The 16,692-nt window shown below is 36.0% G+C and overlaps 1 protein-coding gene across 5 annotated transcripts in view; it reads right to left on the bottom strand.

The window, feature by feature from the left end:
- The window catches only part of OLA1 (Obg-like ATPase 1), a 172,648-nt gene that overhangs the window by 48,717 nt on the left and 107,239 nt on the right, over window positions 1-16,692 (bottom strand). For all 5 annotated transcript variants that reach the window (XM_011991889.1, XM_011991892.1, XM_011991894.1 and 2 more), the window contains one exon: window positions 216-296. In XM_011991889.1, the coding sequence (XP_011847279.1) occupies window positions 216-296 (81 nt within the window). The remainder of the gene's footprint in view (window positions 1-215; window positions 297-16,692) is intronic.

Below are 16,692 nucleotides of genomic sequence, written 5' to 3'. Positions count from 1 at the left end.
TTTTCATTTTTATAATTCTTGTTTCCAAAAGATTAGTGGTTATGAAATATCATGAATGGGGGAAAAGAAAAAAATAACAAGCCCAGGAATAAGCAATCACTGACAGAAATAAAAGTTTAGATATAATGGTAAGTGTAAAATAATGACAACTCTAATTTGTTCCCTAGCAAATCAAAGCAAAGGCAGTAAGAGATGGCATGATATTTATAACTTACCTCTTTGTCATTCCAATCATGATAGAAGCGAACAGGTTTCTTTTGATCTATAACCCAGGATTTTACTTTGCACATTATATCCTACACACGATTGAGAAAAAAGTAAATATATATGAATAACTAAGCATTTAGATACTAAATATTAAAATAAAAAGTTTTTAAATTTTCCAAATAAAAATAGATTGTTTTAATGAAAGGGGGCTAGGTCACACAAATAATTATTTTCAATATCTCACTTAAAAACCAAATACTAATAAAACATTGTGGCATTAAATTTTTAATGTATAAAATGGATAATATTAGCAAAAATTTGTAACAGCCTGAAAAATGTCAATTCAATTACATCAAAGACTAAATACAAGAGTTAATACCATTTCAATATTACCTAGTGATGCCATATAGAAGACAAACATGCTATTAGAAAATGGAGTGAGGGAATATACTGAAGAAAGACTAAATTACATTTTTCCCTTAAGAAGAAAAACAAACAAGACAAAATTGAGCCTATTATCGATGATCCAGCCTCCAAAATATTAAATCAACTGACCAAATCCCTTTTTATTTTAAATTAATTTTTTGTCAACACCTTCTCCCTGACCACTTCTCCTGCAGCCGCACCCCTGATACCCCCAACTCCCCCACCCCCCCAACCTGCCAAAGCCTCCATTACACAATGGCAAGAGCCCTGCACTGGTGACCTCCAACCAGCTGCATTCACTTTCAGAACATCTCTCTCTGCTGGAAATCTAAAGGCCTTTTAGTTAGCAAGCTAGTGTGCATTCAGAAGGAGTAACTGCAGGAAGAGCCCAATGTGCTTTGTTTCTCTGGCCTTTCTTCACAGAAAGATTAATCATCTGTGAAATGGAAACGGCAAACAGCAAGTGACACAAACTGAACCCTTCAAGCCTTTCCTCATCAGTTTTGTGGTTCTGAATCTAAAAGCTGCGTGTGGCAAGGTTCTCCTTACAGGCAGGTGTTAATAAAAGGCTCTCGGGTCTGAAAGGTCAAATTTTGCTCTTCCAGAAGAAGTGCATTTGAGAGTCATCTGGGTTTTTGTTGTTGTTGTTATTAAAGATAATTTATGGATATGTTTTAAATATGCATTTCTCAAAAGTTATTGTAACACAATTATTAGTAATCAATTTCCTGGATTTTTATCGATGTACTTTACTTTACCATAATCAGTTATTCCTCTTTAAATATCCATTTGTATAAATTATCTCAATATTTAGTATACCTTCCTTCCAAATCTTGCTGTTACCAACAGGAAAAATAAGGAAAAAGCCTTATATCCTTAGATCCTGATTTGAAACCCTCCAGGCAAAGGACTTCCCACAGATTTTAACAAGGAAGGGGCAAGCTGAAAACTTTTAATGAAATCTAACATGTTCTGCTTAAGAATAATCACTTTTACTCTTCTATAACTGAATTTCACTCATAAATGTTTAAAAGTGGCTAATGTAACACCATTTCCTACAAGGAGAAGATCAAAGTGCTATATTACAAATGCATTATGATTAAAAAAGCCCTGTGCAGCCTTGCTATTAACTGTTCTTTAAACCCTAAAAGGCTTCCCATAGATCTCACTTGGCACTGCATATACAACCTTTGACAAGTAATGTAGACCATTTTTATTCATTGCCTAAAATTGTAGGCAATTATGTGCGTCACACTGGCCACCTGCAAATTCTGAATGCCTGCTCTAGTTGTCAGTGCAAAAAACTAATGTCGGAGGGGATTAATCTAGGGGGAGAGAGTCCTCTTTAATGGCTCCAGCAGGTGAAATGGCCCAGCTGGTTACTATGATGAGTGGCCAGAACAGCTTATGTAGAGACACGCAACAAGATTATACAAAAGAAAGAAAAAACAGTGGTACCATCTTATATTTGGTTCCATTAGTTTTTTCAATTAAAGAAAGAAAACAGACAAAAGAAAGCCAAACAAAAAATACGGGAAGAAATTAAATTTTAATCATATAAAAAGTATAAAATACTTCTGTAACTCTAAACATTTTTACAAAACCTAAGAGCCTCAATAAGTGCTGATCACTAGTGAAGGAATTTCCATATTTCTCTTTCATTTTAAATTAACTAGACCAGTACTTCAGATACAGAAATCTTATCACAAAAGCATTTTGGCATTAGTTTGCTTTTTCTCACATTACAAATTATATTACAAATTAGGAGCACTCAAAAAATTTTTTGCAGTCAAGTTTTAATTAAATAGAATTCACTTATAATCAAAGTTCTTGAACAGCACAGTATTCCTTAAAGCCACATTCAAATATTTTTAGAGAAATTTATATATTATAACCTAGTTTTTGAACAGTTGAAATAAAAATATTTTGTACTCAGTGCTCTCTTAATTATTCCCACAAAAGATCTAACAGCCAAGAAAAGACAACTTAGATTTATTAAGAGATGTCAGTTTTATTTCAGACAAATAAAAAACAGATTGCCTTTCAGATAAGATTATCTTATATAAATGATCAGTATATGGTATAGTTTCAATGTGCTCTTTTTCTTACATAAAGTAAAAATTAATTCTAATTTTAGCAAAAAATTAAAAGATGTAATATTCCTTATCTGAAAAACTTCTAAACAGATGAAAGAAAACATTTGGGCTTGTTTGGATATAATGCTTAATGGTTGACTGAATTTATTTCCTTATGTTCATATGTATAAATACATATATAAATAACGATGATTAGAAGAATAAAAGGTTCCAGTTAACTGAACTTGGTTAACTGGAAAAAAAAATTGAATCAATGCATTTAGAAGTTGCCTTAGGTTCCATATTTCTTTACTATCATTATATAAAAATACAGATGTAGGGGTACTAAATTGGGCTGTTTTGATAACTTTAACAAATCCCTCATTTTCAAAATAAATTCTGTACATTATAGAGATACATAAAAATTCCTGGTCATTCGAACTTTTTTGTTAGATTGCAGTTACATGAGTGGACTAATTCAAGAGGTAACAGTATAATGCTTAAGCATGGGAATAAATCCTAGCCACTTACCAGGTCTGTGACCTACTTCATTGATAAAATGCAGAAGATGAGATCTACCTCCTGGGGGTTGTTGTGAAGATTAAAAGAGATAATGCATATAGTGTTTAGCACAGTTCTTGGCACAGAACTGTTGTTGTTGTCATGAGAGATGAAAGATTAAATCCCAGTGATCTACAAAATGGCAATATGTTCTGTTGGGTGCTCCTTTGAAGTGTATGTATACTTTTCCATCTGTATAATTTGTTCACTAGTCCTTTTCTTCAAATTTCTGAGTTACTAAAACTACTGGCTTTTTTCATGAAATCTCAAGTCAGGCTTCTAATTCTGCAAGAACTAGCTTTTGCTAAACGACTATCATATAACTGCAAAAACACCCAAACTCACCTTTAATACCTCACTATTTTGCTTTGACTCTTCTTACTCAGAGCTTCACATTTAAAATTAGAAATGCTCTATTTTCTTGATATATTTTATTATTGTTATTGTTAACAGTAACTGTAATGTATTTAGACTCAGAGCATCATGTGTGACTTGCCTAAATTCCCAGAGCTAGTAAGTGGCAGAGATGAGATTCAAATTCTGGTCTAAGTGACTTGAAAGTTCATGTTCTGTTCCATATCCTGGCATATTTGTCTTCCTTACTACTTTTATAACTGTTCCTTGTTTAGCCTAGACATCCCCCAAGGTTGTTATTCAAAATCCTCATTCTCATTCAGGCTATCAGAGAAATTCAATATTCTTATTTTTATTATTGGGGTACAATAGCTGATCACTAATCCATGTATCACAAAAATAGTAATTTTTCTTTGCAGACAATTACATAATAATCCAGTCATTTATTAGATATTCCTAAAATATGAGACTTCTATATCTTGGTATCTTCAGTTCCCATAGCAGGAATTATTAACCTATGATCCATAAATAGATTTCACCCTGAAATTGTACATAAAGTTCCGTTTATGTCCCTTTGAGGGAAGATGGCACATAACTTTCACATGCTTTTAAAAGGGATCCATAATCCAAAAATCCAAGAACCATGGCTGTTAGTGACTCTGATGGCACTACTCAAATGCCCCAACAACAGCCAATTAAGTAAATGTTCTAGGTCCAGGGACTTCCAGACCAGAGGTTGAAACACTGACCCAAAACTTGCTTTAGCCAGACCCTGCACTGAAAATTTCTCTATCCTATCCAATACTAAACTGATAAAAATTCTACCTTTTATAATGTTTATCTAACAAATTCCAGTTGAAATCAAAATAGGGATGTTGAAGAATATTATATATTAAATATATCATTATTCTAAAAGAACTACTTGCTTAAGGTTAAAAAACATTTAGAGAGAAAAATATGGGACTTGTCCTACTAGATATTAAAATAAACCATAAAACTATAGTAATTAGAATAGTATGGCACTGGCACAAGAAGACAGATATAAATTAGAAACAATTGAAAAAGCCAGGCATGGTGGCTCATGCTTGTAATCCCAGCATTTTGGGAGGCTGAGGCAGGAGGCTGGCTTGAAGCTAGGAGTTTGAGACTGTCTTGGGCAATATAGTGAGACTCCATCTCTAAATAAAATAAAAAAATTAAAAATTAACTGGGTGTAGTGGTGTGTGTCTGTCGTCCCAGCTACTTAAGAGGCTGAGGTTGAGGGGGGATTGCTTGAGTCCAGTACGAGGCTGCAGCAAACTACGATCACACCATGCACTCCAGCCTGGGTGACAGAGTGAGACCCTGTATCCAAAAAAATAATGAAAGAAATAAACATTTTTAAAACTTTTTTTAAAAGAAAATCTAGGCCGGGCGTGGTGGCTCATGCCCGTAATCCTAGGACTTTGGGAAGCCAAGGCAGTTGGATCACCTGAGGTCAGGAGTTCGAGACCAGCCTGGCCAACATAGCGAAATCCTGTCTCTACTTAAAAAAAAAAAATACAAAAATTAGCTAGGCATGGTGATGGGCGCCTGTAATCCCAGCTACTCGGGAGGCTGAGGCAGGAGAATCACTTGAACTCGGGAGGGGGAGGTTGCAGTGAGCCGAGATTGCACCATTGCATTCCAGCCTGGGGGACAAGAGCAAAAGTTCTCTCAGAAACAAACAAACAAACAAATAAATAAAATCTAAAAAGCCATTAATTGGAGATTTGCTAATTAAGTTATTGGGAACTGATAGAACAGAACACTTTGTATCCATTAAGATGAGATGTATCTATATGTATATCTGCATGGGAAAATGTCCAAAATATACTGCTAAGTGAGAACAGCAGGTTTAGAAAAATGGAATATGGTTAAGAATATGGATTTCAGCCATATTCCTCAAGATTTGAGTTCAAGTCCTGGTTCTACCACTTTCTGGCTGAGTAATTTTGGGGGTGAAGGGGACTCCCCAAGAACTAACACAATAGGTTAATTCTAGCAATAACCTTGGTAGAATACAGGCTGCCAACTGTAGGTTTTCAGTTATATGATTTACCGAAGTAGACAGTAAGACCACCACCTGAATATAATGTTTCTGGCCCCTGTCTACAATAAAGTGGCAACCAAAATGGACACCAATTTACTTCTGAGGTATAGATCTCAGCAAAGGATCTGGCCATTCTCTAAAAAGGCAACTGTCCTTGTGATTCCTGAAAATAAGTTTGAATGGATTTTACCATGTTTGAGGAAGGGTCCAGAGGTTGTGGGGAAGCCAATAAATCTGATTTTAATAAAAGGAATACTGATAATTTATGGAAAGTAGAGTCATAGAAAAAACACATCTTTAAAAATGACTGAGAAACAAAAAACCTCAATGAACTATTTGGCATACTTAGTAGAATGCAAAAGGATAAGAGCATCTATGCAATAGGAGCAGATGAACTGACTTATGCTGGTCAGGTAGCTTTAACAATGACAGCCAACTATGCACTCGAGGTCACAAAAAGAGAACAGTGAGGTTAGAAAAAAATGGATGAGATATATCTAGAGAGCTGATAAAAGTACAAGTATTTTTAATGAAACCAAAATCAAAGGAGGAAAATAAAAGTCCAATCTGGAGACACGACTGATATGGCAGAAGATAATCAATGGTCCTATAGGTCAAACTTGAGAAGGGAATATACTGAAGTATAACATACACTCAGTATAACATATGCAAGTGCCCAAATGAACTATCAGAGAATGAACACATGTCTGTAATTACTACCCTGATCAACATATAGAAGATTATTAGTAGTACAGTCACAATGTTCCACTACTCTTCAGAGATAATCACTCTTCTGGCTTCTTTGCATCACAAATTAGCCTGTTATTGAAATTTATAGAAATAATCACACAATATATATTACTTTGTGTCTGGCTTCTTCTGCTCAATATTATTTGTGAAATTCATCCATGTCATTCCATGTAGCAGTATTGTGTTTTTCTCTGTGGTATAATATTTCACTGTAGGAATATTGCACAATTTATACATTCTACTGTTAATGGACATCTAGGCTGTTTATACTTTAAGGCTATTAGGAATAAAGCTGCTATAAACATTCTTGTACATGTATTTTGGTAAATTTGTGCACGCATTTCTCTTGAGTATATACCTAAGACTGGAATTGCTTGGTTGTAGGCCAGGCATTTATCTAAACTTCATACATATTGCTAATAAATTTTCAAAAGCAGATGTACTAATTTACACTCCCATCAGCACTGTATGACAATTTCATTTGCTTCACATTCTTCCCAACACTTGGTACTGTCAGTCTTACTAATTTATAGCAAGTGTATGGTATCTCACCATAGTCTGAATTTGCATTTCTGTGGTGATTAATGAGGAATTTCTTTTGTGAAGTACTTGTTGAAGTCTCTGCATATTTTTCTATCAGGCTGTCTTTTTCTTATTTATTTGTAGGAGTTCTTTGTTAGATACTGCAGATATCTTCTTTCTCTGAGGAATGTGCTTTTATGTTCATGAAAGAGACTCATCTATAATTTTTCTGTCTTGTATTGTAAGATTTTAGTATCAGGACTATTCTGACCTCATAAAGTTTTTCCTCTTTTTCTACTGTATGGAAGAGTGTGATTGAGACTTTACATGTATAGTAAAGTCATCTGGGTCAGGACTTTTCTTTATAGTAAGGTTTAAAATTATGAATTCAATTTCTTCAATAGATATAAAACTATTTACATTTTTATTTCTTTTTACACTCATTTTCTTAAGCAGTCTTTTAAATTTGCCCATCTCATATATTTTTCAAAATCATTGCCATAAATTGCTTATAATAGCCTCTTAGCAGCCTATTGATGTCTACAGAATCTACAGTAACACATTTTCATTCATAATGCTAGTTTTTTCCTTTTCTCTTTCCCCCTTCACTAGTCTTGCTAAGAATTTATATTTTACTAGTGTTTTCAAATGACCAACTTTTGGCCTTTTTGATCCTTTTTATTACATGCTTCTTTCCTATTTCACTAGTATTTACTTTCACCTTAATTGTTTCCTTTTATCTAATTTCTCGGGGTTCCTTTTATTGTTCTTTTTCTAACTCCTTCAGAAGGAGACTTTCAGATCACTGATTTCACCTTTCCTTATTTTGAGACATACACATTTATGACTAAATTTATAGAACTTGAGTTTAAACATCAGAAAACAACAAATTTTGATATATCGTATTTTCATTATCATAGTTAAACTATTTTCTTTCCATAGTGATTTCTTCTTTGAAACATGATATCTTTCAGAATTATACTGCTTAACTTCTAGACATTTAGACAATTTCTAGTAATCTTCCCATTATTGACTGCTAAGTTTAATTCCATAGTGTTCAGATAATATATTCTTTATGATTTCAATAATTTGAAATTCGTTTGTTTTATAGCCAATGAAATGGTCAATTTTGGAAAATGTTCCATTTGTACTTGAAAAGAAGGTACATTCTACCGTTGTTGGGTGCAGTATCCTATATATGTCAATTAGGTCAACTTCCTTCATTAAGTTGTTTAAATCTTCTATATTCTTTACTAAAATTCTGTTTATTCTATCAATTACTAAAAGTATTAAGATTTTCTTTTACCACTATAGATTTGTTTTTCTTTTGTTTTGTCTTCCAATCCTGCCACTTTTTGCACTATGTATTTTGAGGTTATATTATTATGCATATACAAACTTAAGTTTTTGTGCCTCCTGGTATACTGAACATTTGGCATTATGAAATGCCCCTTTTAACTCCTTTAAAGTCTACTTTGATATCATACACTATCCTAACTTTTTTGTTGTTGTTAGGGCTTGCACAGTATATATTTCTCCATTCTTTGCTTTCAACTTTTCCACATCTTCAACTTACAATAGTTCATTCAATTTAAGATTTTTTACTTTACTGGGACATTACCGCATTATAAGTCAAGGAGAATTTGGACCTATGATGGTTTAGCTTATGACTTCTGGGTTTTATGATGGGTATATTGGGGTATTAGTGCTTTTTGTTTTGACATACAATATTTTCTTTTCTTTTTGAGACAGAGACTCACTCTCTCACCCAGGCTGGAGTGCAGTGGTGCAACCTTGACTCACTGCAATTTCCACCTCTCGGGTTCAAGCCATTCTTGTGCCTTGGCCTTCCAAGTAGCTGGGATTACAGGGATGTGCCACCATGCCCAGCTGATTTTTGTATTTTTAGTAGAGACAGGGTTATGCCATGTTGGTTTCTTGGCCTCAAGTGATCCACCCACCTCAGCCTCCCAAAGTGATGGGACTACAGGCGTGAGCCACTGCACCAGGCCAACATACAATATTTTCAACTTATGATGTAACCCCAAAGTAAGTCCAGGAGCATCTGTATTTAAGATGTGTTTCTTGTAGGCAGCAGAGAGGCGGACTTTTAAAACCCAATCTGACATTCTTTGTCTTTTTTAATTTTTAAAAACTTTATTGGAGTAAAATACATAAAACATAAAATTAGCCATCTGAACACAATCTAGTACTAAAGCATTTCATACACTCACAATGTTATGCAGACCACCTCTATTTAGATCCAAAACATTTCCATCACTCCAAAATAAAGCAAGGTACTCATTAAGCAGTTTCTATCCATTATTCCTCCCCCTAGTCTCTGACAACCACCAATATGCAGTTCTGTCTCTATGGATTTGCCTATTCTGAACACTGCATATATATGGAATCATTCACGATGTGACCTTTTGTGCCTGGCTTCTTTCACATGGCATAATGTTTTTGAGGCTCATGCACATTGTAGCATCAGTACTTCATTCCTTTTTGGCTATTATGAATATTGCCACTATGAACATACATGCACATATATTGTTTGAGTAACTGTGATGGGTATATACCCAGAAGTAGAATTGCTAGTTCATATGGTAAGTCTATAATTAACTTTTAGAGAAACTGTCAAACTCCTCTTTTTTCTTTCCCCAGAGAAAGTAAACGTATTTGAAGTTTTGTTTTTAACTGACACATAATAATTGCATATGTTGATGGGGCACAGTGCGATGTTTTGATACATGTACACTTTGTGTAATGATCAATCTGGGTATTAAGCATATTCATCACCTCATATATTTATCAGTTCTTTGTAGTAAGAACATTCTTCTGGTTATTTTGAAATATAATCTTTGTCTTTTATTGCAGTATTTTAACATTTTTACTCCACTACCCTCTCCTACCCTTTCTGTATTATTGTCATGTATTTTAACTGAACTCTATACATTAAAACATGTTATCGTTTTGTTTTTACTTTTTATTTTGAAAAAAATTTTAAACTCACAGAAAAGCTGTAAGAATAATAAAAGTACAAAGTTCCAGTATAAAATGACGAAAAAGTTATGAAAATATATAGGGGTAATGGTTGTACAATATTATAAATGTACTTAATACTAGTGAAATTGTACACTTAAAGTGGTTAATGGTATATTTTATGTTATGTATATACCACAATAAAAAAGTTGTTTTTAAGGAACAGGGAACTTATGCTTTAGGCTATGTCTTGAAGAATGACTAAGAAATGGGAATGGAAGAGTACCAAACAGGTAAAGTTCTGGTAAATGACCTCATGTAAAATCAGTACATTTAAAGTCCTAAGTTCACCGTCAGGAGAGCTGGAAAAAAAGCAATGTTAAGCCAGCAAACCCAAGTCACAAAGAACTTTGTGAGCCATGGCCTTTATGTTGGCACTGTCCCATAGGAAATAGGTATTTTAATCAAGGGAATAACATGATTAGATCTTCATTTTGTATTTGTGGAAAACAAGAGCAGTTAGAGGCAAAAAGATCAGTTAAACCGCAAAAACAAATTAAGTATAAGTGAGGCTCAAACCAAAGAAGAAGTAATAAAAACAAGAAGAAAGAAAGAGGTATGGGGAATATTCAAGATATAAAATCAACAGGATGAGATGTAGATGGTACAAAAGAGGAAGGAGTCATAGATACAGTTTTTCTGTTAAGCAATTTGGTTCAATTAACTAGAGATTATGAGGACTGAGAGTTCAGCCTTACCAAAAATTACTCTAGTATCATGTTCTTTTAGAAATGATCTCTTTAAGTCATGTGTCCTAAAAGGACACACAACAGTCTAAACAGAAGAAAGGGGTAAATGTGAAGATAAAAGGAGGAAGAATATATTTTTACAGTACAACCACACCTCAGAGATATTGCAGGTTTAGTTCCAATAAAGTGAGTATCACCATAAAGCAAGTAAAAGTGAGTGCAATGAAGTATCACTATAAAGCAAGTCACACAAATTTTTTTGTTTCCTAGTAAGCATAAGGGTTATGTTTACATTATATTGTAGTCTATTAAGTGTGCAATAGCATGTCTACAAAAACAGTATACAAACCTTAATTTAAAAATACTTTTACTAAAAAATGCTAATGATCATCTGTGCTTTCAGTGAGTTGTAATCTTTTTGCTGGTGGAGGGACTTGCCTTAATGTTGATGGCTGCTGACTAATCAGGGTAGTGGTTGCTGAAAGTTGGGTGGCTGTGACAATTTCTTAAAACATGAAAACAATGAGGTTTGCCATATCAATCAACTCTTCCTTTCACAAAAAATTTCCCTGTGACATGCAATGCTATTTCATAGCATTTTACCCACATTTCAACTTCTCTCAAAACTGAAGCCAATCCTCTCAAATCCTGCCACTACTTTACCAACTAAGTGTATGTGATATTCTAAATCCTTTGTTGTCATTTCAACAATGTTCACAGCATCTTCATCAGCAGTAGATGCCATCTTGAGAAACCACTTTCTTTGATCATCCATAACAGGCAACTTCTCATCCATTCAAATTTTATCATGAGATTACAGCAGTTCCATCATGTCTTCAGGTTCCACGTCTACATCCAGTTCTCTTGCTATTTCCACCACATCTGCAGTTACTTCCTCCACTGAAGTCTTGAGCCTCTCAAAGTCATCCATGTGGGTTTGGAATCAACTCATCCCAAACCCCTATTAATGTTGATGTTTTGACCTCTCATGAATCATGAATATTCTTTTCTTTTCTTTTCTTTTCTTTTTCCCCTGAGATGAGTCTTGCTCTGTCGCCCAGGCTGGAATGCAGTAGTGTGATCTTGGCTCACTGTAACCTCAGAATCCCAAGTTCAAGCAATTCTCCTGCCTCAGACTCTCGAGTAGCTAGGATTACAGGCACACACCACCGTGCCTGGCTAATTTTTTTTTTTTTTTTGTATTTCTAGTAGAGACAGGGTTTCACCACGTTGGCCAGGCTGGTCTTGAACTCCTGACCCCGTGATCTGCCCACCTTGGCCTCTCAAAGAGCTGGGATTACAGGCATGAGCCACCACGCCCAGCCATGAATATTCTTAATGACATCTAGAATGGTGAATCCTTTCCAAAAGGTTTTCAATTTATTTTGCCCAGATCCATGAGATAAATCACTACCTATGACAGCTACAGTCTTATGAAATGTATTTTCTTAAATAATAAGATATGAACATCAAAATTACTCCTTGATCTATGGGCTGCAGAATGGATGTTGTTTTAGCAGGCAAGAAAACAACATTAACCTCCTAGCACATCTCCATCAGAGTTCTTGAATGATCAGGTACTTTGTCAATGATCAGTAGGTCTCAATGAAAGGAATCGTTTTTTTCTGAGCAGTAGGTCTCAACAGTGGGCTTAAAATATTCAGTAAACCATGCTGTAAACAGATGTGCTGTCATCCAGGTTTTGTTGTTCCACTTATATAGCACAGGCAGAATAGATTTAGCATAACTCTCAAAGGCTCTAGGATTTTCAGAATGGTAATGAGCATTGGTTTCAACTTAAAGTTACCAGCCACATTAGCCCTTAACAAGGGAGTCAGCATATCCTTTGAAGCCAAGCATTGACTTCTCTTCTCAAGCAATTAAAGCCTGGATGGCCTCTTCTTCCAAGGCTGTTTTGTCAACATTGAGCATCTGTTGTTTTCATTGTCTTCATCAGTGATCTTAGACCTTCTGGAGAACTTGCGGCAGCTTCTACATTAGCACTTGCTGCTTCACCTTGCAGTTTTATGTTAGGGCTATGGCTTCTTTTCTTAAACCACATGAAACAACCTCTGCAAGCTTTCAACTTTTCTTCTGCAGCTTCCTCACCTCTCTGTTTTCTAACTCTAGAATTAAAGAGTAAGGACCTTGCTCTGGACTAGTCCTTTGCTTAAGGGAATATTGCAGATAGTTCGAGCTTCTATCAAGAACACTAAAACTTTCTCCATATTAGCCGGGCATGGTGGTATACACCTATAATCCTAGCTACTTGGGAGCCTGAGGTAAGGGGATCACTTAAGCCCAGGGGTTTGGATCCAGCCTGGACAAGACAGTGAGACATTGTGTCAAAAAAAACCAAACCAAAATAAAACAAAAAAATCCCTTTCTCCATATCAGCAATACAGCTGTTTTGCTTTCTTCTCATTCATGTGTTCTCTGGAGGAGCACTTTTAATTTCCTTCAAGAACTTTTCCTTTGCATTCACAACTTGGTTATCTGGTGCAAAAGACCTGGCTTTCAGCCTATCTTAGCTGTCAACATGCCTTCCTCACTAAGCTTAATCATTTCTAGCTTTTGATTTAAAGTGAGAGATGTGACTCTTCCTTTCACTTGAACACTCAGAAGCCATCGTAGGGGTATTATTAATATTTGGCCCAATTTCAATGTTGTGTCTCAGGGAACATAGACAACCTGGGAGAGGGAGAGAGATGGAAAACGGCCAGTAGGTGGAGCAATCAGAGCACACCCAACATTTATCGACAAAGTTTGCTGTCTTCTATGTGCATGGTTCATGGCTCCCCAAAGCAGTTATACCAGGAACATCAAAGATCACCGGTCAAACAAATACTATAATAACAAAAAGGCTTGAAATCTTGTAAGAATTAGCAAAATGTGACACAGAAACACAAAGGGAGCACCTGCTGTTGGAAAAATGGCATTGAGTTGCTCAACACAGCGTTGCCACAAACCTTTGATTTGTAAAACAACAAAACCCCCCAAACCCACAACATCTGTGGAACCGAATAAAGTGAAGGTCAATAAAATGAAGTATGCCTGTATGCTACTCTGAATCTTTCAATGTTTGTTAAAAACAAATACCTTAAATATTTCAAAAGCTATGTTAATACCAGTTTTAAAAATTGCCTTAAGAATATAAGAAATCTGCTAATAGTTACATATTACTGAGGACATTAATTTTTTACTCAGATGTTTTCAGAAAAAAAGACTCATTAATTATAATTTCTAGTGGTCTTTAGTTCTTTAATTAGCTATTAGTTCTATGAATATTTTCTAAGTATAATGATTTCCAAATAATTGATACAAAATAAATTGTTTCTTAAAGCCTCCTAACTTCATTTTTCAAATTTCATTTTTCCAAATGAGATGTACATACACATAAATAGATTTAAAATTAACCTTGATCTTGATGACTTGGTATCATAGATTGAATCCCATCCCTGATACTCAGAAAGTGAACTTATTTGGGAATTAATTAAGATGAAGCCATACTTAGAGGAAGGTGGGCCTTTAAGCCAGTATGACTTGTGTCCTTATAAGAAAAGGGAAATTTGGACAGAGACACAGGAAAGGTGGCCATGTGAAGACTAAGGCAGAGATTGGAGTTCTGCTGTCACAAGGCAAGGAACACCTGGAGCTACCAGAAGCTAGAACTTCTCCCCCAGAGAGGCTTCAGAGGGAGCTGCCAACACCCTGACTTCAGACTTCTCATCCTCTAGAACCGGGAAAGAAGACATAGTTGTTTAAAGTCATCCAGTTCATGGTGCTTGTTACAGCCACCCTAGGAAATGAACACATTTGGCTGATACCAAGAGAAAATGCTTATCCCACTCCTGCCTTCTTTAATGCCTGGGTTTTACTTCAGACAGCAAGACTCACTATAAAAGGTGTACCTTGGCCGCACGCGGTGGCTCACGCCTGTAATCTCAGCACTTTGGGAGGCCGAGGTGAGTGGATCATGAGGTCAGGAGTTTGAGACCAGCCTGGCCAATACAGTGAAACCCTGTCTCTACTAAAAATACAAAAATTAGCCGGGCATCGTGGCATGCGCCTGTAGTCCCAGCTACTTGGAAGCCTGAGGCAGAAGAATCACTTCAACCAGGAGGTTGCAGTGAGCCGATATAGTGCCACTGAACTCCAGCCTGGGTGACAGAGTGAGACTCAGTCTCAAAAAAAAAAAAAAAAAAAAAAAAAAGGTGTATCTTATGTCAGAGTATATCTACCTTGCTCTCAGGAAAGACTCTGCTTTAACATTAAAAAGTCAGCTCATGTTTCATGCTAGAGAATATTTAACCTAAGTCATTCATGCTTATTGACATAAAAATACAAAAATCCAAATCTAGAAACTGGAAACTTCATAGGAAAAGAGGTTTGAATGTTGAATTTTTGAAAGATTACTCAGAAAATAAAGATACATTTAAATGAACAGGAAGAATCAACAATATTGAAGAAGAATAGGTAAATACAATGCCTAAACTAAAATACAAAATGACCTGCCTATCTTTCTCATAAAGTTCAAGTAGCTATCTCTTTTATGTCTATCACATTTTTGTACCTTTAGACCATTTGCTAGAGAAAATAAGAAATATATTTCTAAAAGAAACTTCCTTACAGTAGCTAGTTGATCTCATAATCATATAGGTATCCCTTTTCTTTTCCTTTTCCTTTTTTTTTTTTTTTTAATTGAGACTGAGTCTCACTCTGTTGGCCAGCCTGGAGTGCAGTGGCATGATCTCGGCTCACTGCAGCCTCCACCTCCCAGGTTCCAGTGATTCTCCTGCCTCAGCCTCCCGAGTAGGTGAGATTACAGGCACGCACCACCACACCTGGCTAATTTTTGTATTTTCGGTTGAGATGGGGTTTTACCATGTTGGCCAGGCTAGTCTCAAACTCCTGATCTCAGGTGATCCACCTGCCTTGGCCTCCTGAAGTGCTAGAATTATAGGATTACCCTGCCCAAAATTCCCTTTGCTATCACAGGTCTAGTACATGGTGATGGCTTAAGGTAAGCATCTGTTAGTCTGACTCAATTCTATGCTCAAACCACAAAGACATCAGGCACCAAGGAGTTAACACAGGCACCAAGGAGTTAACACTCCTCGGAGTAGCCCATAGCCAGTAACTGATATAAATTGGTTGATAATTACCCCAGCTTCCTTACTCTTGCCCATAAGGGTAACCTGCTCATTTACATACTTTGTGTTGGTTACTTTCTCTTACTAGTTTCATTTTATTTTATTTTTAAAAATATTTTATTTATTTATTTATTTGAGACACAGTCTCACTCTGTCACTAGGCTGGAGTGCAAGGGCGCGATCTCGGCTCACTGCAACCTCCGCCTCCAGGGTTCAAGCAATTCTCCTGCCTCAGCCTCCTGAGTAGCTGGGACTACAGGTGCCTGCCACCACGCCTGGCTAATTTTTGTATTTTCAGTACAGACAGGGTTTCACTACGTTGGCCAGGATGGTCTCAATCTCTTGACCTCGTGATCTGCCTGCCTCGGCCTCCCAAAGTGCTGGGATTACAGGCATGAGCCACCGCACCCGGCCTCTCTTACTAGTTTCAATTCCTTACTCTCTGATGTGTCTCCTGATATAGCTCCCAAAGAAACTACAGTCATGCAGTGCTTAATGATGAGGATACTGTTCTGAGAAATGTGTCTTCCAGTAATTTTCTCCTTGTGCAAACAATGCGGAGTATACTTTCACAAACCTAGACTGTACAGCCTACTAATATTCCTTAGGCTGTGGGGTATATGGTATAGCCTATTGCTCTTACAAACCTGTAGGGCATGTTATTGTGTTGAATACTGTAGGCAATTGTAACACAATGGTAAATATTTGTTTATCTAGACATAGAAAAGGTAGAGAAAAAATATGACGTTATAATCTTATGAGACCACTATTGTATATATTTTTTGAGATGGAGTCTCACTGTGTCACTCAGGCTGGAGTGCAGTGGTACAATCTCTGCTCAC

This window comes from Mandrillus leucophaeus, unplaced genomic scaffold (genome assembly GCF_000951045.1).
Source record: "Mandrillus leucophaeus isolate KB7577 unplaced genomic scaffold, Mleu.le_1.0 Scaffold40, whole genome shotgun sequence".
Lineage (NCBI taxonomy): Eukaryota > Metazoa > Chordata > Mammalia > Primates > Cercopithecidae > Mandrillus > Mandrillus leucophaeus.
The sequence above is the reverse complement of the archived record's forward strand: the minus strand, read 5'-3'. Positions and strand labels throughout refer to the sequence as shown.